Source organism: Hypanus sabinus, chromosome 17 (assembly GCF_030144855.1).
Source record: "Hypanus sabinus isolate sHypSab1 chromosome 17, sHypSab1.hap1, whole genome shotgun sequence".
Lineage (NCBI taxonomy): Eukaryota > Metazoa > Chordata > Chondrichthyes > Myliobatiformes > Dasyatidae > Hypanus > Hypanus sabinus.
Window position 1 is genome coordinate 30,556,886 of NC_082722.1, and position 23,526 is coordinate 30,580,411.

At 41.5% G+C, this 23,526-nt stretch overlaps 1 protein-coding gene across 2 annotated transcripts in view; it reads left to right on the plus strand.

Moving 5' to 3' along the window:
- cfdp1 (craniofacial development protein 1) overlaps positions 1–23,526 on the plus strand; it is a 203,903-nt gene that overhangs the window by 446 nt on the left and 179,931 nt on the right. Inside the window, exons 2-4 of one of the 2 annotated variants that reach the window (XM_059992789.1) lie at positions 6,233–6,350; positions 7,252–7,432; positions 15,937–16,058. In XM_059992789.1, the coding sequence (XP_059848772.1) occupies positions 6,233–6,350; positions 7,252–7,432; positions 15,937–16,058 (421 nt within the window). Of the gene's footprint in view, positions 1–6,232; positions 6,351–7,248; positions 7,433–15,936; positions 16,059–23,526 lie in introns of both variants that reach the window. The other variant, XM_059992788.1, reaches the window with a different exon arrangement.

The window sequence follows — 23,526 nt, forward strand, 5'->3', positions numbered from 1 at the left end:
GGGCCCATCTCACCCTCCCCCATACCCAACACACCTGTAGCGGTGTCAGACGGGGACAATCATCGGCGGCTTTAATGGAATATAATTTGTTTCCCTCTTGGAAATGTGTTTTTTTAAATAAGGCTTTGAAATCGCCTCTGAAACAGAATAAAATGTTCTTCCTGGACGTCCCCGTACAACTGTTTGCGAAGTTGCCCAGGAGTATTGAAGGAGTAGGGATTGTAATTTAAGGCACCTGTTCAGGACTGAGTACCTAGGATAAGTAATATCATGTGGACGTAGTAACACTTGAAGACCGTTCCTGGATACCGATTCTAGCCTGAGGTTTACTCAGCACCAAGGGTGATGGTTGTTCTCAGAAAGAGGGTGTAACACGTTATTATAAATAATAGTTCGGTGTTAGAAATAAAAAAAAAATCATGCATCTGTGATTAGAAGAAAGGGCGTGAAAAAGTCATGGAAACATATAGCTCAGGAACAAGCCGTTGGACTTCCGAGTCCAGACTGAACATTATCCCAACCCCTTTAATCTTTTTGTTTAATTCTCCCCACATTCTTGTCAACATTTTCCAGATTCTATCACTCTATATACTGAGTGGTGGGGGGAGGTGGGGAGGAGTGTGCAATGTACAGTTTCCAATTATCCAATGAACCAGCAAGACCTGAGGATGTAGGAGATAGTGCTAACTACACACGGACATACCCGAGTTAAGGTTGAACACGTTCTCAGGTACTGTGAAGATGAGACTCTACTCGCTGTACAGCATTGCATAAATACAGAGTTTCAGCAACTCTGCTTTTCCCCTTTGATTGTGTAATTTTTCATTTTGAATCTGTAGTATGATGCAACGCTGAAGGATGAAGTACAATCTTCAAAGTTTTATCCAAAGACCACTTTTAATCCTTGGTGTATATGAAAGAAAAGCTGGACATATGGTAATAACAAGACGAGGAAAAAAGAAGAAACACTTGCAATAACTAATAAATTTGCTCAAATTGTGTTGGGAGGGACGGTGAGCGAAAGGCTTTGAGGTTGGAAGAGAGAAAGAGGTGGAGTACAGGCATTGGAAAGGAGGGGTCATGTGCATGCATTAGGGAGAGATGTACCCCAGAAGATACAGAGTCAGAAGGGATAATTGCAAGATGTTATAATAGTTGAGGGGCACAGAACTCAGGATGTTACTATAAATTGATTCAATGAAGTACAAGCAGTTGAGATAATGAGGGTCAGGGTTAGTCACTGCTTTGCTCCAGGGGCTAGTGTTGGATTTAAATGGCATCCATGTCAGTGATCTTGATGAGAAAATATGAGCAATGGTTAGTAAGTTTGTGGTTGACACTAAAATAGGTGGTGCTGTAGATAGTGAAGAGGAGTATCAAAGATTGCAGTGGAATTTTGATACACTTTTACACCTGCTCATTAGTTCAAGCATCTAATCAGCCAATCATATGGCAGAAAACTCAGTGCTTAAAAGCATTCAGACATTCATTTGTTCAGACCAAACATCAGAATGGGTAAGAAATGTGATCTGAGTGGCTTTAGAACCTCACATAAGAAATAGGAGCAGGAGTAGGCCATCTTGCTCATTGAGCCATTCTGTCATTCAATAAGATCATGACTGATTTGACCATGGACTCATCTCCACCTACCTGACTTTTTCCCATAACCTTATATTCCTCTACTGTGCAAAAATCTATCCAACTTAAAATATATTTATTGAGATAGCCTCCACTGCTTCTTTGGGCAGAGAACTCCATAAATTCGCACTGTTTGGGAAAAGCAGTTCCTCCTCACATCCATCCTAAATTTAACTCCCCGGAATCTTGAGGCAATGTCCCCTAGTTCTAGTCTCACCTACCAGTGGAAACAACTTTGCTGCCTCTATCTAATCTATCCCTTACATAATTTTATGTTTCTATAAGATCTTCTGTCATCCTTCTGAATTCCAGCGAATACAAGGCCCAGGCAGCTCGGTCTCTCCTCATAGTCTAATCCCCTTCTTTGTGGAATCAACCTGGTGAACCTCCTCTGCACCACCTCCAAAGTCAAGTAAGAAGACTGGAAATGCATGCAGTACTTCAGATACGTCCTGTATGATTGTAGCATAACCTCCGTGTTCTTAAATTCAATCCCTTTAGCAATGAAGGCCAACATTCCATTTGCCTTCTTGATAGCCTGCTGCACCTTCAAACCAACCTTTTGTGATTCATGCACAAACACTCCCGTCCTTCTGCACAACAGCATGCTGCAATCTCTTACCATTTAAATAATAATCTGATCTTCCATTTTTCCTTCCAAGATTGATGACCCCACATTTACCAACATTGTACTGTATCTGCCAGACCCTTGACCCTCCTCTTCACTGTCACTTAACCTATGTATATATATCTCTGCAGACTCTCCATACCCTCTGCACTTTGCTTTTCTACTCTATTTAGTGTTATCAACAAGCTTAGATGCACTGCACTCGGTTCCCTCTTCCAGATCGTTAATGTATATTGTGAACAATTGCAGACCCAGATCCGACCCCTGTGGCACACCGCCCACCACTGATTGCCAACCAGCGTAACGCCCATGTATCCCAACTGTCTGCATTCTAGTGGTTAACCAATCCTCTATCCATGCTACTTCATCACCCCCAACTCTACACATCCTTCTTTTTTCTTCTTTGAGTTTTTACTGCAGTTGGCATCCACATTGTTGCATTACTGCCATCTTCAGGATTTACTGACCCTCATTGTCCATTCACTTGACTGCCTAAAGTCGTCTTTCCAGTCCCATCGCCCTTAAAAAAACCATTTCCTCCCCGATCACTCTGCCTACATTCCAATAAACTTTTAACAATGTTCTCTACCAGTCCTATTTTGTGTTATCATTGTAGCATTTGTTGTCTTTCCTGTATGAAATAAGGATATGCTCTACCATTTCAGTCTCCTGACATAGATCGCAAAAACCTATCAGATGTTTATTTATGATGGCCAGGGTACCATTAAGGTTGCTGTGCCCAATTCTCAGTCTACTTATAATTACTTGTTCCTTCCGCTTTACTCCCCTACTCCTTCCCATATCTACTCTGTTCTGAATTGAATGTAAATGTCTTCCTTTTATTGCTCTATCCCAATGCTGCTGCTACTGTTGATTTATCCTTCTCCACACTATGCTCTTCCCCTTTGATTTTGATAGTTTAATATTGACTCTACAGATCCTTTTTTGACTGCTGCTTTTGCCAGTTTATCTGCTGTCAACAATTGTAGTTTCTGGATCCTTTGATCCATCTGTAAAAATCTGTACGTCTTTATATTTACATTCCCTATACCTAGGATGTAGAGTGGATATCATTATCTTATTGAATGCCTTCAGGAATTCCAAGTAAATAATGTCCATGTGGTCCCCTCTATACACTATACTTGTTATATCCTCAAAGAGTTCCAGTAAGTTTGTCAAACAGGACCTGCCTTTGTTGAATCCATGCTGCATCTGCCTGATGGATCCATTTCTTTCCAGATATGTCACTATTTCTTCTTTAATGATAGCTTCAAGCATTTTCCACTACAGATGTTAAACTAACTGGCCTATTGTTACCTGCCTTTTGCCTACATTCTTTTTTGAACAGTGGTGTGATATTCGCCTTCTTCCAATCTGCTGGGACCTGCCCAGACTCCAGAGAATTTTGGTAAATTATCACCAAAGGCTCAACTATAACCTCTGCCATTTCTTTCAGTACCCTGGGATGCATTCATCAGGACCAGGGGACGAGTCTATCTTCAGGCCCACAAGTTTGCTCAGCACTACCTCTTCAGTAATAGCTATTGTATTGAGGTCCTCACCTCCCTTCGCATCCATATCTTCACTCTTCAGTATGTTAGATATGTCATCCACTGTGAAGACCGACGCAAAATATTCATTTGGAGCCTTGGCTATTTCCTCATTACCCAATATCAATTATCTCTTTTCATCTTCTATGAGACCTATGCTCACTTTGGCCACTCTTTTCTGCTTTATATAATTATAAAAACTTTTACTATCTGATTTTATATTTTGTGCTAGTTTCTGTTCAATTAATGTCCTGGTTCACATCTTTGCTGTTATGCCAAAGGTGTTTCATTTAGCAGCTCTGTAAGAGCAGTTTATTCCGCTTTCAGTCTGTTTGGGTTATTGTTGAAGATAAGGGATGATGTAGAATGTGTGCCATCCAAATTAGCGGTAGGTTTTCTTGGTAAGGGGCAACAAGGTTGGTCTTGGGCATGTGTTCGGCGGGAGATGGAGAGAGAAGACGCTGGGGAGAACCGGTCGTAGCATATGATCCAGTAGGAGACCGTTTGTTCCGAAGGATCGTGAGTGACGTTCAGAAGGTGATGTGTGCTTTCATGTTTACTGAGGGCACAGTGCGTGAGTGGCAGAGAAGTTCAAGGTGAGTTCCAACTTGTGCACATTTCACTGTTTAATTAGAGTGGGCCCTTTTCTTTTTGTTGTTCTTTACTAATCCTTTAGTTAAGTTAAGATTCATAAATATAATTCCTTTAACCATGGCACGAATTTGTAACAGGCTAGCAAATTACACAGCATCCATATAAACTGGGGTTTGGGGTGGGACGAGCCGTCTCAATCTCACGAGTTTGGAGGGACTTGAGAGTGTCTTCCCTAGACTTAATCAGCCAAGAAAACCAGGGTGTTTCATTCATAATCTAGCTTCTCTTTCTTTATTGCTCGGTTAGTGGTTCATTGTTGCTTTTTAAAGTTTTCCCAATTTTCCAGTTTCCCACTACTTGGTGATTTTGTATGCATGAGCTTTTAGTTTAATGCCTTCCTTTATTTCCTTTTTATGATTGTTTCTGCCAGATGGGTAGTTTAAGTATCTCAGAAACTGCTGATCCCACTGGGATTTTCATTCACAGCAGGCTGTAGAGTTTACAGAGTATGATGTGAAAAACAACACAGCAGTTCTGTGGGTGAAAACACCTTGTTAATGAGTGAGGTCAGAGGAGAATGGCCAGACTGGTTTCAAGGTGACAGGAACTCAAATAACCAAGCATTACAACAATGGTGTGCAGAAGAGCATCTCAGAATGTACAGCATGTTGAACTTTGATGTGGATGCGCCACAGCAGAAGGCCAAAACAAGTACCATTTCTGTATCCACTGAACTGTTTAAACAACCACCTGCTAGAGGAAAAGGTTAAGGCAGGTAGTTTAGATACTTCTAAGAAGTACGGGATGATATTTTCCAATTTCTCCTACATGTTGTGTAATCTTTTGGGTTGGAGATTTTACTAAGAGGATGCACTGTTTAAATAGGGAAGGAATGATGATAAAAGAATCAACCTTGTCTGCAAGGAAATACTTATTATTCAGTAGTTTACTGAGAAAAGTGATAGCATATGTCCACAGGTCCCTGAAGATAACCTTTCTTTTCTATGCCTAGTATGTTGTAACATGAATGTCATATTCAGGCTGGTCAGAGCATAGTGAAAAAACTGAGTAAAATTCTGATCATTGCAAGGTGATGAAAATTTGAATTGTGAGGAGAGATTAGTTGGCCTGGTTTTTATTGGGACAGAGGGGGTTGATTTAAGAAAAGTGTGTTTATAAAAAAAAAAAAAAAAATAGGGACTTGAATATAGGAAGGAAGTGCTGAACTGAGAGATCTTTAGTTACAGGGTGTAGGATAATCTGCAGGAGAGTTAGAGGGTACTTGAGAACAAGCATCTTCTTTCCAAAAACTGGTGCTCATCTGGAACTCGTGCCTGAAAGGATGATGTAGCAGGGGTCCCTCGCCACATTTAATTTCCCCTTTGGTTTACAGAGCAAGCAATGTAAAGTTAGTCCAGGTGGCTTTATTTTGGCCTACAAGAACATTTCATGTTGAATGGCCTCCTGCTGTAAACTTCCATAATACCTTTGATTCTTGTGACTAATGAAATCAGAAATGAGGAACACAGCAGTGATATGCTTCACTATTTCAAAAACTCTTCTCCAAAAAATGTTCCAACATCACCGACCCCCCCCCTCCACCGCCCCTACTGCCAACCCAGCAGCAATGAAGAAAATTCTTTGCATCACCTAATTTACTTTTTCTCCAGTAAGAACTTGTACCAATGGCATAAGAGGTGTATTGACCAATTGACTTCTGACTCATTTTCAATTTTCATTGGTCCAGTTTGCCTTGATTTGGAACTTACTTTGTTTTACTAGTCAAAAGACTCAGAGAGTAACATTGTTCTGACTTTTACAGATGAAGATTACAGTGAAGATGATGTCAGTGAGCTGGTAAAAGAAAATCTCGAGGATGATGATGAACAGCCCCAGAAAAAGAAGTCAGCAAAAAAGTCAGGAAAACGAATCTCCACTAGGTGAGTAAATTGAATATTACTGAGATGTGGCTAAGAGGAGCACTTACTGTAGTGGCAACACTGTCGGTTGTTCGGGTTCATTGTATACTTCCCTTTATTGTTGATGGAACAATATATTTGCTTTCTCCAAACTCTTTTTTCCCAAAATCTGCCCCTTCAGCTGTGCACATTTTCTTAATTTTTCCCCATTGCTGCAGAGTCTCTCTGCTTCTTTAATCTTTTCTTGTTAGCTTTCTCAAGTTATTTTCTTTCATTAAATGTGCTAATTGATTTCCACCTTTTCTGAGTAATCATGAGCCTGATTACTCAGATGTCAGACTTTCATATATTCTCATCATCTCCTCTCATCAACACTCAACTCTAAACTTGTCCTTGCTAACTTTTAATTCTCTGGAATATGATGAGTCTTGTGTATAGAAATCACTGTGGCTCTTAACCGATTGCTTCTCTACTTTAATCTCAGTGCAGTACACTAGCAGCCCTTTGGCAGGTGCTTCTTTTCACTGTTTCTATAATTTCCCCCTTCTTCAGTGTATCCTACTAAACGTTACTGGTCAACGCTTGCCGTTGTCGTAAAGGTCAATCACGGGAGGAAAGGGGCCTGATTTGTTGTTGTTTCGGTGCAGGTTGTGTTCTGTGTTGATCTCTCGAATGTTGTGGGTATGCTGTGTTGGTGCTGCAATGGTTGTGTTGGTTGTTAACGCAATTGATACATTTCACTGTATGTTTCGACATACATGTGATAAATCAATCTGTATGTTAGACAAGGAAATATAATGCAAATATTTTTTATTCTTTTTTTTAAATTTAGCCTATTTTCCACAGCAGTGCCTAAAGCAGATCTGATGTGCTTAGAAGTCACCCTTCCAATCCTTATTTATAAGCTTTTGTTTGACAGAAGCAGAAACACGCGATCTTCAGAATGTGGTAATGAGGGCAAAGGCGAGTGTGACCAGGATGTTGATCCCGAGGAATGTGCCAAGATGGAAAAGAAGAAGGCCGATGATCTCTGGGCCAGCTTCCTGAGTGATGTTGGGCAAAAGGCAAAACCAAAGGCAACTATTCCAGCTTCCACCAAAGAGGTAATTGACAAAAACTGAGCTGGATCATGAAACTGGCTGAATAGAAACAGAAATAGTAGATGCTACTGTTGATTCAGATACATTGAAAAGCATTGTTTGTGTTAACCAGCACACCTAAGGATGTGATGGGAGCAGCCCAAAATTGTCGCCACACGTTCCTGCACAGACATAGCATGCCCATTGTGTTCCAGCAGCAACAATAAAACCAAACAAGACAACAAGAGCAAGACAAGCTGCCTTCCCATCTGAACCACTCTTCCTTCCCCCCCACCATCCCCATTCACACACCCACTCCGGCCTCCATCCCCAGGGTAAGCAGCCTTCTGTCCCAGAATTCTCCAGCTCACAAGCTTAGGGCCTCCAACTTTGGACTTCACCCCTGGGCGCTGATCATAGCTTTGACCTTCACGCCTTGACACCGGATTTTGAGCGGACCTCCAACTCTGGCGACCCAGACCCTCGTGACTTCTTCAGGCCTCTACTCTCAGGCTTCAAACTTCAGCATTGCCTTCTGAATTTCAGCGGGTTTGATCTTCAGGTCTCTACTTCCAGACTCTCATGAACCTCTCCCTGTGACCTGGAGGGTTGTTGCCGACCCTTATGACTCCTGCCTGTAACTGGAACTCACTATCCATACGGACTTCCAATCTGCCTCTGGTCTTTGACCTGGGAATTGCTGGTCTCCTCAGCACCTGTGATAAAATTTCTGGGTATGCTGGTGTTTGACCGCAGTGTGCTTCAACCTGGACTCAATCTCCTGCACAGGCTCTTCATTTACTGCCCCGACCTCTAACTCCCTTTCATTCCTGTACCTAAACACTAACCTGACCCCTAACTCCCTGCGTTGTTCCAAAAACTATCACCACAAACTTTAAAAAAAATCTTCAGTCTGAGCCACAGTATCATTGGACATCGCAGCTCGACTGGAAGTCAGTTTAACTCTGCAAAGAGAAAATATTGATTGTTTTTATCTTTGGGCAATAGTGATTTTATTGATTTGATCTGATTTATCGTTGGCCATTTTGATCATCCAAGTGAATGTAAATTTGTATGTTATATAATAAAACAGCATGAAGTGTTTCATGGGAGCACTTATTGTTTCAAATAAATGTTACTAATGAGGTTAAATTTGGACAGGTGAGCAAAAGCTTGGTTTGAGAAACTAGGACTGTTAAAGTGAGAGATGCATTTATATAGCACCATTTATCATTTCCAAGCGCACAAAGTGTCTTTGAATTGTATCCATTGATGCAGTATGGAACATGTGATAACTAATTTGTGTCAGCAAGTTCCCATTCGAGATGATGTGTTAATAGTCTGATGATTTTGTATTTTGAGGATGAGGTACATGAGATAACCTGCTTGGTTTACAGTGTTGTGCACAGGATCTTTTGTACCCCCTAAAAATATGGATGAGACCCTCGGGATTAATTTTCATTGATGCATCCTTAGAAGTGTAGTTTGAACTTGGTGCCAGTAATTGAGCACTAACCTATTTTAGGATGAAGAACTTGTACATAATTGAAGCCAGAAACATCAATGTGGCACAAATGAAATGAGGAAGAAGCTGAGGAGAGAATGGATAAGGTTATGGAGCAATTCAAATATTTCAAAATCAGATCCAAGAGTTTAAGTTTCAGCTGCATAGTTAGCCTGCAAGGAGCTGAGCTGAGGAACAGCAGTTGAGGGGAAATTTGACAGAGGTGATCAAGGTCATGATAGACTTACAGAAGCTAAGTTGCAGGAAGCTGTTCCTCTTCGTGAATGGTTGAAAGACCAGGGATGCAGAATTAAAGTCACGGAAAAAGACGGGAAGAGAAAAGCTTTCTTATGGAGAGACTAATTTTGATCTGGACTTCACTCCCTGTGAGGTGATGGAGCAGATCAATCAGGACTTTCTAGTTGATGACAGACGATCATTTGTGCAACTGCAGAGAACGAGCAGAAGATTGGGTTTACAGTTTGTGGCTTGCTTTGACACCCTGGTCTCTGGTTGATATCGTGGAGCTCTAAAAGGTGGAAGAGTAGGTGAGTGGCCAGATTAAACGGCATCGTGCTTACGGACTCCTTACAGATAGTGTCGGGAATCAAACCCTGATCTTACAACCGGTGCTGTAAAGTGTAGCACCTACTGCTGCGCTGTTGTGCTGCCCCAGTTAGCACGAATGGAAAAGCTTAGAAAAGCCAAGTCTTGCTTGCCTTTCTTCTCAGTGCTTGGCAATGACTTCACTGAGTCACTGATGAGAAACTGGTTGTGTACTTTTTTTTAATTGAATTGACTTTATTACTTACATTCTTCACATACGTGAGTAAAAATCTTTGCATTATGTCTCTGTCTAAATATGCAATGTGCAATTTATAGTAACTTGTAATAAATAGTATGTACAACAGGACAGCCAGTTGAACATAGAAATACAATTGTATCAGCATGAAGTCATCAGTCTGATGGCCTGGTGGAAGAAGCTGTCCTGGAGCCTGTTGGTCCTGGCTTTTATGCTGCGGTACCGTTTCCTGGATGTTAACAGCTGAAACAGTTTGTGGTTGGGGTGACTCGGGCCTCCAATGATCCTTCGGGCTCTTTTTATACACCCGTCTTTGTAAATGTCCTGAATATTGGGAAGTTCACATCTACAGATGTGCTGGGCTGTCCACACTGCTCTCTGCAGAGACCTGCGATTGAGAGAAGTACAGTTCCCATACCAGGCAGTGATGCAGCCAGTCAGGATGCTCTCAATTGTGCCCCTATAGAAAGTCCTTAGGATCTGGGGGTCCATACCAAACTTCTTCAACCGTCGAGGTGAAAGAGGCGCTGTTGTGCCTTTTTTAACACACAGTAGGTATGTACAGTCCACCTGAGATCCTCAGTGATGTTTTGCTGAGGAACTTAAAGCTGTTCACCCTCTCTACCCCAGATCAATTGATGCCAATAGGGGTTAGCCTGTCTCCATTTCTCCTGTAGCCAACATCAAACTCCTTTTGTTTTTGCGACTTTGAAGGAGAGGTTGTTTTCTTGACACCGCTGTGTCAAGGTGATGACTTCTCTGTTGGCTGCCTCGTTATTATTTGAGATTAGGTCAATCAGTGTAGTGTTATCAGCACATTTAATTAGATAATGTGGTAAGATTGGAGTTGTTGGTAGCGACATAGTCATAGACGGGGCTTAGGCCAGAGCCCTGAGGGGCACCAGTGTTGAGGGTCAGAGGGGCAGAGGTGAGGGAGCCCACTCTTATTCTAATTCAAGATGGTAGCGTGATGCAGTTTGCAGCGGCCTCTCCGGAGTTGATATCTGTTATTTGTCAAGCAGGGTGCCATGAACAATCCTAATCTGATGAAAAATGGACGTGGGAGCACGGGGAACATCTGGAAATCTCCAGGAAGGCCTTCTTCGTTGCTGCTGCTGTTGTGAGGTTTGGGTCTCTGCTGAGAAGAACAGGCCCCCAGGTCTGAGGTTGCGTGGCCGTTGGCGGGGGCGTCGTAGTGCGTTCGGCAGAGGATGGTGCTCAGAGAAGCTGTGCCGGAGGGGATGGTCGGAGGCTCGATGGACTCGGAGTCCGCTGCGGTCGGGGCGCTTTCACTGTGTGCTGCATCTGCGAGGCTGGGTCTGGCGGCGCTTTCATTGTGGGCTGCGTCTGTGAGGCTGAGTCCGATTGAGCTTTCGTTGTGGGCTGTGTCTGCGAGGCTGAGTCCGATGGAGCTTTCATTGTGGGCTGCGTCTGTGAGGCTGAGTCCGATGGAGCTTTCATTGTGGGCTGCGTCTGCGAGGCTGGGTCTGGCGGCACTTTCATTGTGGGCTGCGTCTGTGAGGCTGAGTCCAATGGAACTTTCATTGTGGGCTGTGTCTGCGAGGCTGAGTCCGATTGAGCTTTCATTGTGACTGTGTCTGTGAGGCTGAGTCCGGCGGCACCGTGGAAGTCCATAGCGGGGGTATTCCCTTCTGCTGCCTGCGTGGGATGACAAGTCTATCGGGACCCTGAGGACTTGTGGAAACTGTGGTGGTTTCTTTGGAACTTATATTCTTTTAACATCTTTGGACTTTTTACTATGCCCATGGTCTGTTTCTTTTTATCAATTATGGAATTGATTGCACTGTTGTAACTATATGTTAACTATAACTATATGTAACTGTGGTTTTGTGTAGGTCTTGTAGCTTTAGTTTTTGGTTTGTTGGGTGGTAGAGTTGGTCTCCTGACTTGGTGTGTCTGGGTAGTCTTGTTTTGTCTGGTGGGTTTGGAGCTCCTTTCTGGGGAACGCGCTAAGATGGTAGCACAATATTAATATGCAGCAGCCTCTCCGGACTCTGGATTTGGGGATTGCCAAACATTATGTGGATTTTTTGGTGTAATCTGTTTTGTCGTGTGCTTTTGTGATATCATTTTGGAGGAACATTGTCTCATTTTTTAACTGCATTGCATTTGCGGTTTCTAAATGACAATAAACTGAAATTCAGTTCAATTCTTACCAACTGCCAGTGATCTGACAGGAAGACCAGAATCCAGCTACACAAGGCAGGGTGAAAGCTGAGGTCTCTGAGCTTCTTGTCAAGCCTGGAGGGAATTGTGGTGTTGAATGAGAGATGGAAGATTGAAAGCAGCAAGCTGGCTGCAGGCTGTGTGCCCTGGTACCCGAGTTCCTTGGGCACACAGACTGGAAAAAGCGATGCAACAGACTTTTAACACCATAAATCAGCGAGTTGTTTGTTATGTCTCCCCTCTTTCTGTGAAACAGAGACATCTCTTTTTCCTTTATTAGGGAAAGAGAGAGAGCCTGTGTTATGTTGAATTACTGGGTGAATGAGTAGTCTTCTGGGTCTTTATTGATGCTTTGCTGCATGCTTGAGTACTTGGTGGGGGGCACTGATGCTTTTATGCCGGTGAGATCTCTGCTTGCTGCTGTTTACGCATGGTGGGGGGGGCTGGGATTCTAACATTTAACTGTTGTTCATTCTTTGGGGCGTTACTCTGTTTTCGTGGATGGTTGCGAAGAAAAAGCATTTCAGGATGTATATTGTATACATCTCTCTGACATTAAATGTACCTTTGAAATCTTTGTATGTTCAACTGTAGTCCAAGAATAGCATTCTTGCATAAGCATCCTCCTCCTCCAGATATGTAAGGATGGTGTGTAGAGCTGTGGCTATTGCTTCATTTGTTAATTGCTTGTTTCGATAGGTGAATTGTAGGGAGTCCAGTGTGGTTGGCAGACGTAATCTTTGACCAGCCTCTCAAAACATTTGCACATTATGGAGGCGAGTTCGACAGGATGCTAGTTGTGAGCCATGTTACTTGTCTTTTTAGGTGCAGGGACACTGGTGGATGCTTTGAAGCAGGAGGGCACTCTACAATGGGAGAGGGAGAGATTAAAAATGTCTGTAAACACACCTTCCAGTTGTTCCGCGCACATCCTGAATACCTGCCTCAGAATGCCGTCCGGTCCCGCAGCCTAGCGACTGTCCAGTTGTTGGAAACACCTGCGTACTTCAGCCTCAGATGATCAAGGTGCAGGTCACATTGGTGGCTTTCCTCAGGAGCTCAGTGTTGGCAAAATCGAACTGAGCGTTAAAAAGATTTAGCTCATCTGGGAGAGAGGCAACAAAGATGACAGCACCACTGAGCTTAGCTTTGAAGTCTGCGATAGCATGCAGACCTTGCCATAAGCTGCGTGTGTTGTTGATGGAGAGTTGTGTCTGGATCTTGTCCCTGTATTATTGTTTTGCTGCCTTGATGACTTAGCATAGATTGTAACTGCAGTTCTTGAGTTCCTGTTGGTTACCGGCAGTGTAAGCTCTGTGTTGCACTGTAAGTGCTGCTCGCACGGAAATGTTGATCCAGGGTTTCTGCTTTGGAAAGATCCTGACTGATTTTTGGGGGGGACAACATCCTCGATGCATTTCTGGAAGAAGCTCATGACCCCTTCTGTGAACGCGGAGACATCTTCATTGTGAAAGAGTCATTAAAGCTGTCCTGTGGTATGGAGACCGAATGTCAGACCGACAGTGGATGGTTTTAACTATGGCTGCCTCTTGTTTCAGCTTCTGCATGTATATCGGCAATTTTCCAAACAGTGGGCGGAGGAGCATTGTGGACGGGAGAGTAGCAGTGGTTGAGTATCCTATCTCCATATGTGCTCACCTGGATGTGTTGACAAAACTTTGGAGTGACTTTAGACAGTGACGCTCTATTAAAGTCACCAGCGACAATGAAGGCAGCTTCTGGGTGTGCAGTCTCCAGGGTGCTGATGGTCTCGTAAAGTTCTGTGAGAGACAGGTCAGCATCAGCCTGCAGCGGAATATACAGAACTGTGATCATAACAGCCGTGAACTCCCTAGGCAGCCAGAAAGGCCTACACTGCAGCACAAGGTACTCCAGATCTGAGGAACAAAAGGATTTCAGGGCATGCACATTCTGAGGGTCGCACCAAACATTATTGACCATTATTGACCCCATTTCCGTTACTCTTCCCAGAGAGGTTTTAGACCAGTCCGCCCAGAACAGGGAGAAGCCAGAGGACTCGATGGTGTTATCCAGTATCTCCTCCATCAGCTAGGTCTCCACAAAATACAAAACATTACATATCTTTCCAGGAGCGTGCTCGGGAGTATTGGCGGTTTAGCACGCTGTCTCAACCTCACCAGGACGCCAGCCCTTCTCCCTTGCCTCCAGCGCCACTTACGAGGTAGTAGTGATGTAATAATGATCCTCCGTTGGATCGCATAAGCAGGGTATCTCAGTGTAGAAAAGGCAGCACCCAGTGGGTAAATGCCATTTTCCCAGTGTTCAGAGGAGTCAGTCCATCGTATCTGATGTAACCATACTTGAACAAGCAATGCGAAGGAAATTGCAGAAATTAGCAGTATACTGTAAAGTTGGTATGGAGCTCGCAACACGGCCACCGTAAGCGGTGCCATCTTAGATCTTAACGTGCATTGAGAATTAACAAGTACAGCTTTTGTTCATTCTTATTCCTTTGAAGTTTTTTTTTTAGTCATATAATTTCTGACCTCTTTCGCATTTTTTTTCCTTCTGGATTTTGTGTTTTGAGAAATTTGACATCTGCTCTATGCTTTGTTTATAAACAGTCCGTGAGACTAATTCTGATTTTAATCAGTAGCTACATATCTCTTCTAGGGAATTACTGACAATAATCCAAATTAATTTATTTTTCCCTTTCCCAGCCCAGTGCAGAATTATTGAAAGCATTTGCAGTGTTTTCTCTTTGCCAATTAAAGTGAGATGCACTATGTGGATTTATGTAGGCTAGGTGAATTCTCTGAGCTTTGGGAAAGTTAGTTTTGGGTTCCATCTTGTTGTTAATATTGTTGTGCAATTGGAGAATTATTGACTCTGGTCAACTATTTTATTTTTCTGAGCTTCAGTTCTTAACCACTCTTTCTTTTGTCTTTATTCTTTGATCACTTCTACATGAAGATGTGATCATTCATCCCTGCTTTACTTTGTAAGAAGTTTAGAATTCCTTCTACAAGATTGAAATATAATTTATATTTCTCATGTTATATTTTTTTTGTTTTCAAACACTGAAGTTTGAATTAGTGGATATCTAAAATAGGTTATTTTTGTTTTAATCCATACTGGCTACTGAATAAAGAACCATTTTTATAATCATTTACCTTGAGGGAGGTTTTATAAATTGGAAAATTCAGTGACAGTCTGGAGGGAAAAAAGTCACCCTTCCACATAACTGGAAAAACCCTCCACAGCACCGAATTAAGTTCTCTGGTTTACTAATGACTGTGGTTCTGTTCTGGGCAATATATTTATTTGGTGGTGTAGGAATGGGGATTTAAAGAGGAATTTGGAAATAGGATACAGAATGAGGATAAGATGTGGACCCCTTATATTTATGTTATAAATGTACTGCTATTTGAGTGCTAGTCTCTTAAGTATTTTTGGAAAACTAAGTTGTTACTATACTTGAATGCATTCCCAATTTGGTAAGAATTACTTTAACAAGAAGGCAGAAGAATCTGTTCTAAATATTACTTTATAATAATCTAGTCTTTAGGTTTCAGGAAATAAGTCAGTATCGAAAATTATAGTTAAGTCTGTGGTAATTTAAACTAATTTCTGTTCTGACTGTAACAACAAGCAAAACTAAAGGTGAGTTCCTTTTGTTCATAAATTGAATGACGGCGTAGAAATGGAAAATCTATATATGGTAATAAACAGGAGTTGAACTAACCCTCCATCGGATGTTCTTTTAATGGTTAACAAAAGCATATGAATAAATTTAAGCTGTAAAAAGTGATTTCACCAGGTGAAAACAGATTTACATGTGTTTACTGACCAGTTTAGGTGGTAACTTGTGAAACGAGAAATCATTTTATTGTTATCTGATGGGGGTCTTTCTTGACAGCTATGATTCTCTGTTTAACTACACCATTGCATGTGACCAGTTGAAGTCATTTTGATGGTTTTGCTATTGATAAACTGTACTATTTGGGTATGGATTAATTATGTATAATAGTTATTGTTGTATCTTCACTTTAGGAAACATCAGTTGAAGAGAAGTCAAACAAGCATCAGGATTTAGTGAAAGATACAGAGAAACTAAAATCACCTGGAAAGGTCACAATCACAAAGGTGTTTGATTTTGCTGGTGAAGAGGTGAAGTAAGTGGTTTTGGTTAAATAAAATAACTTGTGCCTCTAATCTGGTGGGGATTTATATTTGATCAAAAATCCTAAGAAAATGATGTAGATAGGTTGCACTTGTTCAGCATCCGTTAGTAGTTGTTATATATACACTATTTTGTTATTATCCATAGTTTTCCATGTGGCTTTGCTATTGGGAAGCATAGGATCTGAAACTGCAACAGTTAATCACTGAGCAATAAATACCGTCTTATTTTTTAATATTTCTTGAAATTGATCAATAGTCCAGTCTAATCTTGTGTTAAGGCCATTTGGGCAATAGGAATTCATCCTTAGAGAATTATCAAATCACCATCCAAAAATTTGGGATACTAAATAAAAATAGCTATCATTGAATTTGTGTGGGAGTTGAGGGTGTAGACAATAAACCTTTCAACTCACATTTCTTGACCATGCACAAATAATACAGCTTTGCATTATGGAAAATCATGTTAGGGACCATTTACAGGGAACACACACCTACTGAAAGTAGTGGTCACTTTCTATTTTGTGAGGGAAGTTTGCAAATGATCAGGTTTGTAAAATATTTTGCCACATTCGAAGAAAAACCTGTTTTTTTTTAAAAAGCAGTCTTTTAAAAGTAATAAATTTGACAAAAATGTATGCAAATATTTTGAGGCTGAACTTCCAAGTCATTGTTGATTTCACAGAAGTGCTCAGGATAATGAGCCTTATCCCCAAAAGCCAAAAAAAACACCTTCTGCCCCTCTGGACAACATTGTCCTCAGGCAATGAAAGATCATGAAGAGGCCCTGGGAAATAACTTACAAGAAAAGCCATTGTGTATGAAAACAACCTTTGTCTATTTGAGAAAATGGAGGTTTTAAAATGAACACCTCACTGCAAAGCTCTGGTCTACTGAACAACAGTAATCATTGTCCTTGGACTCCCCACAATGGACTAATCTTGGAGAGCTACTGTAAAGTCTACCTTCATAGTCTGTCATGTCCATTGGCAAGATGACCAAGCCAGAAAGCCAAGGCAAGATGTCCTCACATGGGTCAATAATTACAGTGTTGAGGCCTTAATTATACTAGGTAATCTCCAATGGGCTGGCTATGTTGTTTGCATGTTTGACATCAGACTTAATGTATCGATGTACTCTGAGCTCTGTTGTGGCAAAACAAAAATGCAGATGGATAATTAAATTATTAAAGAGTATTTCCAAGGTCTTAACATAATGTAGCATACTCACTGACTCATGAGGATCTGTGCTCCACAGCCAGTCCAAGGTTAGCGAGCTTGAATCTGTGTTGAGAATCTCATTCTCCTTGTCAGAACACCAAGAGACCCAGCGGAAGCAACGCACTACTTCCCGTAATACTAAACTGTCTGCCCCATCGGGCACCAAGTCCCATACTGACCATATTAGGCAACTTTGATCTCACAAAGCCAGAGTGGAAGTAAGTCACCCTTAACCCAAGGGATTGTGTTGGTAGGAAAAGAAAATGATAACCTTAAAAAGTTATATTTTTTGTAGAAAAGATAACATTTTATTATCAGTAATGCTATTAAATTAGGTTAATGCAGAGCATTTAGCTTTTCCTAAATTATCATGTCAGAGGTTCATTTGTTATCAAAGTATGCTTGCAGTCATTTTGTCTTAAAGTTTATATAGTTAATCTGCTGAATAGGGTTTGAAAGTATTGCTTGCAGACATTGTGTTTGAGGCAAAGAAACTTTTCTAACCCATGGCATGGATAAGCACAGAAAACATGTATAAATGTTCTGCTAAGCAATGTACTGATGGGGCTTGAAACTAATCTTGGGGGGGAAAAAAGCCTGACTACAGTATCTGTTTCTTGGATTCTCCCTTTCTTCGTGTATGTTGCTTTCTGATGTCATCTGTAGGGGTTCTTGGACTTCCAGTAATGCTTATAATCAACTTGGTTGAGTAGTCAACCATGTTAGAAAATCCTGCCACTCCATAAGTAAGAGGCTTAGATATTTTATAAATCTCTGAGCATTTTTTAAAGAGAAAGAATCAACTGAAATATAAACATTTAAGTTGCATAAGTGTCCTTTAAAAGTTCTAAGATTAAAAGGTGTTTAATCTGCAATCTTTAGTGATAATTATTGAAACTCGAAACAATTGCAAACTTCCAGAGATTAACGTTGACTCTGAAACATCAAAATCAGTCTTTATTTTATAGTACATCGGTTTCCAGTACAGTGGATTCCAGTTAATTCGGACACATTGGGACCAGTATATTTTGGCCTGTTATGTAGCTGTCCCAATTTACTGAAGTTTCATGGAAATAGTTAAAACAGTATTAATCAAGACAGATTACTGTTTAACCGAGTAATAAATTATGTATTTAAACTAAATACAAAATAGACACTACCAAAACTACTACAGTACTATAAAACTGTATTAGTTCCTAATATTTATTGGTGGAGGAATTCAGTGTATGCTAATATGTTCCTTTGACTGACCGTAAATGAACAAAATCAGTGCCAACACCTCGTGCAGCTAGTGGACTGCCTTCAAACAGTGCTTTCGATAATTGCATCTTCCAAATCTATATTTTCATTGTAACATTCAAGATGATTGTTGATATCTTCAAATTCTTCGTAGTTCCTTACTTGCTGAAGTAGTGAAATCATTTCAGTTTCATTTCTGGCATTTCCAAGTCTGAATGCTTGAAACCACAGTGAACGTAACCATTCTGAATTGTCTTATTATTTATTACTCACAACTATCCGTGCCAAAAATCACTGCTTTAGAACACAAATACAAAAGTGAGACTATTTAAAAACTGTTCTTTTTAAGCACAGTGTAGTGTTTTACGGTCACACGATGTGCACGCAACTGACACTAGACTATTTGGCAACAGTCTCCTGCCCCAATTCAGCAGCATGGTGTCCCAAATAAATGAAGGGAATTCAGCTGTTTTCCCAATTTGTTTTTGTTCTTTAAGAGTTGCCCAAATAAACCCCAATTAACTGTAATTCACTGTCCATTGAGAATATTAAAGAGTTTTCTGATCTTTATGTACAGCTTAATATTTGTTTTAAAAACAGTTATGCTTGGTTCAGTGTACCTATCAGAGTCGGTGGTTTGAGCAGCAAAAGTTAAAATTCATGTCAAGACATTGTGATACCATGTTGAGCTATTTTTGAATGCATCCTATTGCTTGGGCAAATAGAGGCATTCTTTTCTGGGGGTGGCTAGGTAAACATATAGTCAACTTTGATAAATAGCTGAAATAAGGACTAGTAAGATACTGTCTTTGTTTTTGGAAACCCCAGTGATTAGGTACAGCTTCACTTGATTCTGGTTCTCTAAATTTGATGTTGCCCGGTGTCACGTTCTCTTTAAACTTGTGTGGTTCACTGGGAAACTTATGTGTAATATCTTTAAAAACTAATTGTTCTTAAGTTGTTGTATTACTAGTAAAAATATATATATAAATTCTGGAAAGATGACAATCAGAATCAGGTTTAATATCACTGGCATAAGTCATGAAATTTGTTTTGCGTCACAGTACATTGCAATTCATAATTTTAAAAAAGCTATAAATTACAGTAATTTATATAAAAAATTAAAGAAGTAGTGACAAAGTGAGGTAGTGTTCATGGATTCACTGTCCATTCAGAAATTTGATGGTGGTGGTGGGGGGTGGGGGGGTGGGAAAGAAGCTGTTCCTGGAATGTTCAGTGTGTCCTCCAGCCACTTGAGGGTCTTCTTGGAAGTCCGTCAGGAATAGCAATGATGTCAATGACGTCTCTGATGAGAGCAAAACCTGAACTGGGAAGTGCAGTTGAGCCCGCGGGCCGGGCATGCTACAGCCATTGGAGGGTTGGGTCGACTCTCCTTGCGGTCCTGGCACTTTTGATCAAGACCCTTCAGCCACTGCTCTTCGAATGTGCTGCTGCCTTTGTAGACTGCCAGGTGCAGGCATTGTGGTCTTTGGCCAAGGCCAAGGTCACAGGGATATTGTCTGCCTTCAAGGATGCTTTACGCCATCTGTATAGTGGATTGTCGGGCCTCCCTGCTTCCTGATGCCATGTGCCATCTTTGAAAAGCGGTTGTCCTCCATCCAGACCATATGTCCAACCCATCAAAGTTGAGCCTTCATGATCAGTATCTTTGTGCCAGAGCTCTCGGCCCTGCGTAACACTTCTGTGGCGGGAGCTCTGTCTTGTGAAGACACTGCAGGTGGAACTGATAAAGCTTCTTGATGTGGGATGGGGTCCATGTTTCACAGCTGTACAGCAGAGAAGTCAGGATGTCTGCTCTGTAGACTGCCAGTTTGGTCTTCAGTTGGATGCCGCGTTCTCTGCACACACATGTGCACAGTCTGCCAAAGGATGCCTCAACTTTTGCTTTTGAGCTGCACTGCAGGAGGAGGTGAAGCAGCTTCCCACATAGGTGAAGGTGTCAACATTGTTCAGCTGTGTGCTTTCAATCTCAATTCGTGGTTCTGCAGGTTTCTGCAGGTATGGGGTGTGGGTTGAAGTAGAACTTCTTTCTAATACAGGCTGATGGTTAAGCCAAATTTTCTTGCTGCCACAGCGAGGCAGCCAGCGAGTTCTTGCAGGTCCCTTTCATGTGTGCTGCAAGTGTGCAGACATCTGCAAAGTCTTGTACTGTTGCTTCCAATGCTTTGGTCTTGGGCTTTGCAGATCAAGGAAGCATCCATCACTCCTGTAACAAATCATTATTTGGCATCAGTCCGTGAGGGAACAGAGAACAGCATCGCATTAAACAGCGGGCTGGGAAGACAGCATGTCCTGAATGAATGGGGTCCTTAATAATGGATGAATTGCCTTTTGAGGGTGTCCTTGATGCTGGGGAGGTTAGTGCCCATGATGGAACTGGTTGAGCTTACAACTTTCTTAAGTTTCTTCTGACACTGTCCAGTGTCCCCATCGCCCAATACTAGACGGTGAAGCAACCAGTTAGAATGCTATCTGTAGAAATCTATGATTGTGTTTAGTGATACACCAAGTCTCCTCAGACTCCTAATGAAGTATAGCCACTGTCATTCCTCCTTTGTAATTGCATCCGGGATAGATCGTCAGAGATCTGACACCTAGGAGCTTGATGCTGCTCATCCTTACCGTTCCTGATCCGTCAATGAGGGCTGGTGTGTGTTCCCACAGCCTCCCTTTCCTGAGTTCACAATCACTTACTTGATTTTACTGACGTTGAGTGCAAGGTTGTTACTGCAACACCACTCAACTAGTTGATCTATCACACTCCTCTACACCTCTTCACCATTTGAAATTCTGCCAATGCTAGTTGTATCATCAGCAGATTTATAGATGCCGTTTGAGCTGTGCCTAACCACACAGTTGTAGGTATAGAGACAGAGTAGAGGTGTTGGCTAAATACAAATCCTTGAGGTGTGCCAGTGTTGATTGTCAGCCAGGAGGAGATGTTATTTCTGATGCACACAGACTGGTCTCCCGGTAAGGAAGTCAAGGATCCAGTTGCAGAGGGAAGAACAGAGGCAGCCTGTCATAGGGTATTGCTATTGTCTAGTGATCCAAACCTGAATGGAGAGCCAATGAGATTGCATCGGCTGCAGACCTACCTGTTATGGCGATAGGCAAATTGCAGTGTGTCCTAGTCCTTGCTTAGGCAGAAGTTTTATAGCCAAGACCAACCTCTCAAAGCACTTCATCACAGTAGATATGAGTGCCACTGGGCGATGGTGGTTGAGACAACTTATCGTTTCTATTCATAAAATCAGAGAATCTTGAATGCCTTAAATTTGATTTTTAAATTTTCTCTGTGCTTTTTCTATTATTTGGCAATATCATTTAATTCCATGTATAGAAAAAATTTCCATCGCTAATAGGCAGTTAAACCAAAGTAACTAAGTAATAAATTAATGTGATGCACCAGTACATTGTTTCTACATGTTATGCAGTGAATTAACTCAAATCAGGTGAAGTAAATAGACCCAAAATCTATTTACTTGACATGATTTTTGACCAACATGCATGCAGCGTCCCTGCTGTCTTGTTAGGAATGGTGATAGAGATTGGACTAATGAGGGATTGGATGTAGTCAGTTGTGCTTTATTCAAACGTGTGGGAGTTGAATTGGAAATATGTGACAGTCTGTCAGGAAATGGGTTTAGCACTATAAGTGACCTGATTAGTCATGATGCTTTGTTTTACCAAGTGTAATAGCTGCTTGACTGAATGCATAGTCGCTGGAGAAAAATCCTCCCTGTCTTTTGATTTTTAACAATACTGTATGAAACTAGGCAGTTTTCTTTGTTTTTATTGCTATGCTCAGCACTTTGAAAGCGAGACTAGCCATGGTTGTCACTCATGGACAGTGCAAAGTTTTAATCGTATTAGAGAAAAATTCATGATGGTTTTTAGGAGTGTTTCTCTATTTGATGGATTTAAAGAGACTATACCCTGGGCCTCTCAAGCCTACCCTAGGGCAGGCTTGGTAACTATGGGGTGGTGAGATAGTGGCATGGTGTGATGCAAACAGTACAGTACAGTACAGGAACAGGCCATTCAGCCCACAATGTTGTGCTGAACCAGCTAAAAAGCAAATCACAAACATGAATCTCTCCTACTTACACTATGCCCATGTCCCTCCATCTTCCGTAAATCCATGTGCCTATCCAAACACCTCTTAAAAGCCTCCAATGTATTTGCCTCTACCACTATACGAGGGGTGATTGATAAGTTTGTGGCCTACAGTAGCAGGAGATGAGTTATTAACTTCAAATTTTCTGCATTTTCACTCAGTTGAACTGCATGTGCATGTAATGAGAGCTGTATAACTCATCTCCTTCTACCTTAGTCCAGAACTTATCAATCACCCCTGCTGTGGACCACTTCTACAAAGAAGGGATCCGTATGCTCCACGACTGCTGGACTAAGTGTATACATGTAGGAGGGGACTATGTTGAAAAATAAATGTGCTAAGTTTTCTAAAATTGACTCCTTCTACCTTAGGCCACAAAATTATCAATCACACCTCGTGCTAGGCGGTGCATTCCAGCATCCACAACTCTGAGTAAAACACTTATCCCTTTGAACCTACCCCTCTCACCTTCAACACATTCCCTCTCGTATTAGACATTTCAATCCTGGGAAACAGATCATCTCTGTCCACGAAACCTATGCCTCTCATAATCTTGTAAACCTCTATCAGATCTCCCCTTAGCCTTCAGTGCTTCAGAGAAAACAACGCAAGTTTATCTAGCCTTTCTTGATAGCACATGCCCTCTAATCTAGGTGGCATCTGGTAAACCTATTCTACACCTTCTCTAAAGCATCAACATCCTTCCTATAGTGGGGGCAACCAGAACTATATGCAATACTCCAAATTTACCCTACCAGGGTTTTATAAAGTTGCAGCATAACTGTTTGTCTTTTGAACTCAATGCCTCAACTAATAAAAAGAAGCATTCCATAATTCTTCTTAACCACTGTATCAACCTGT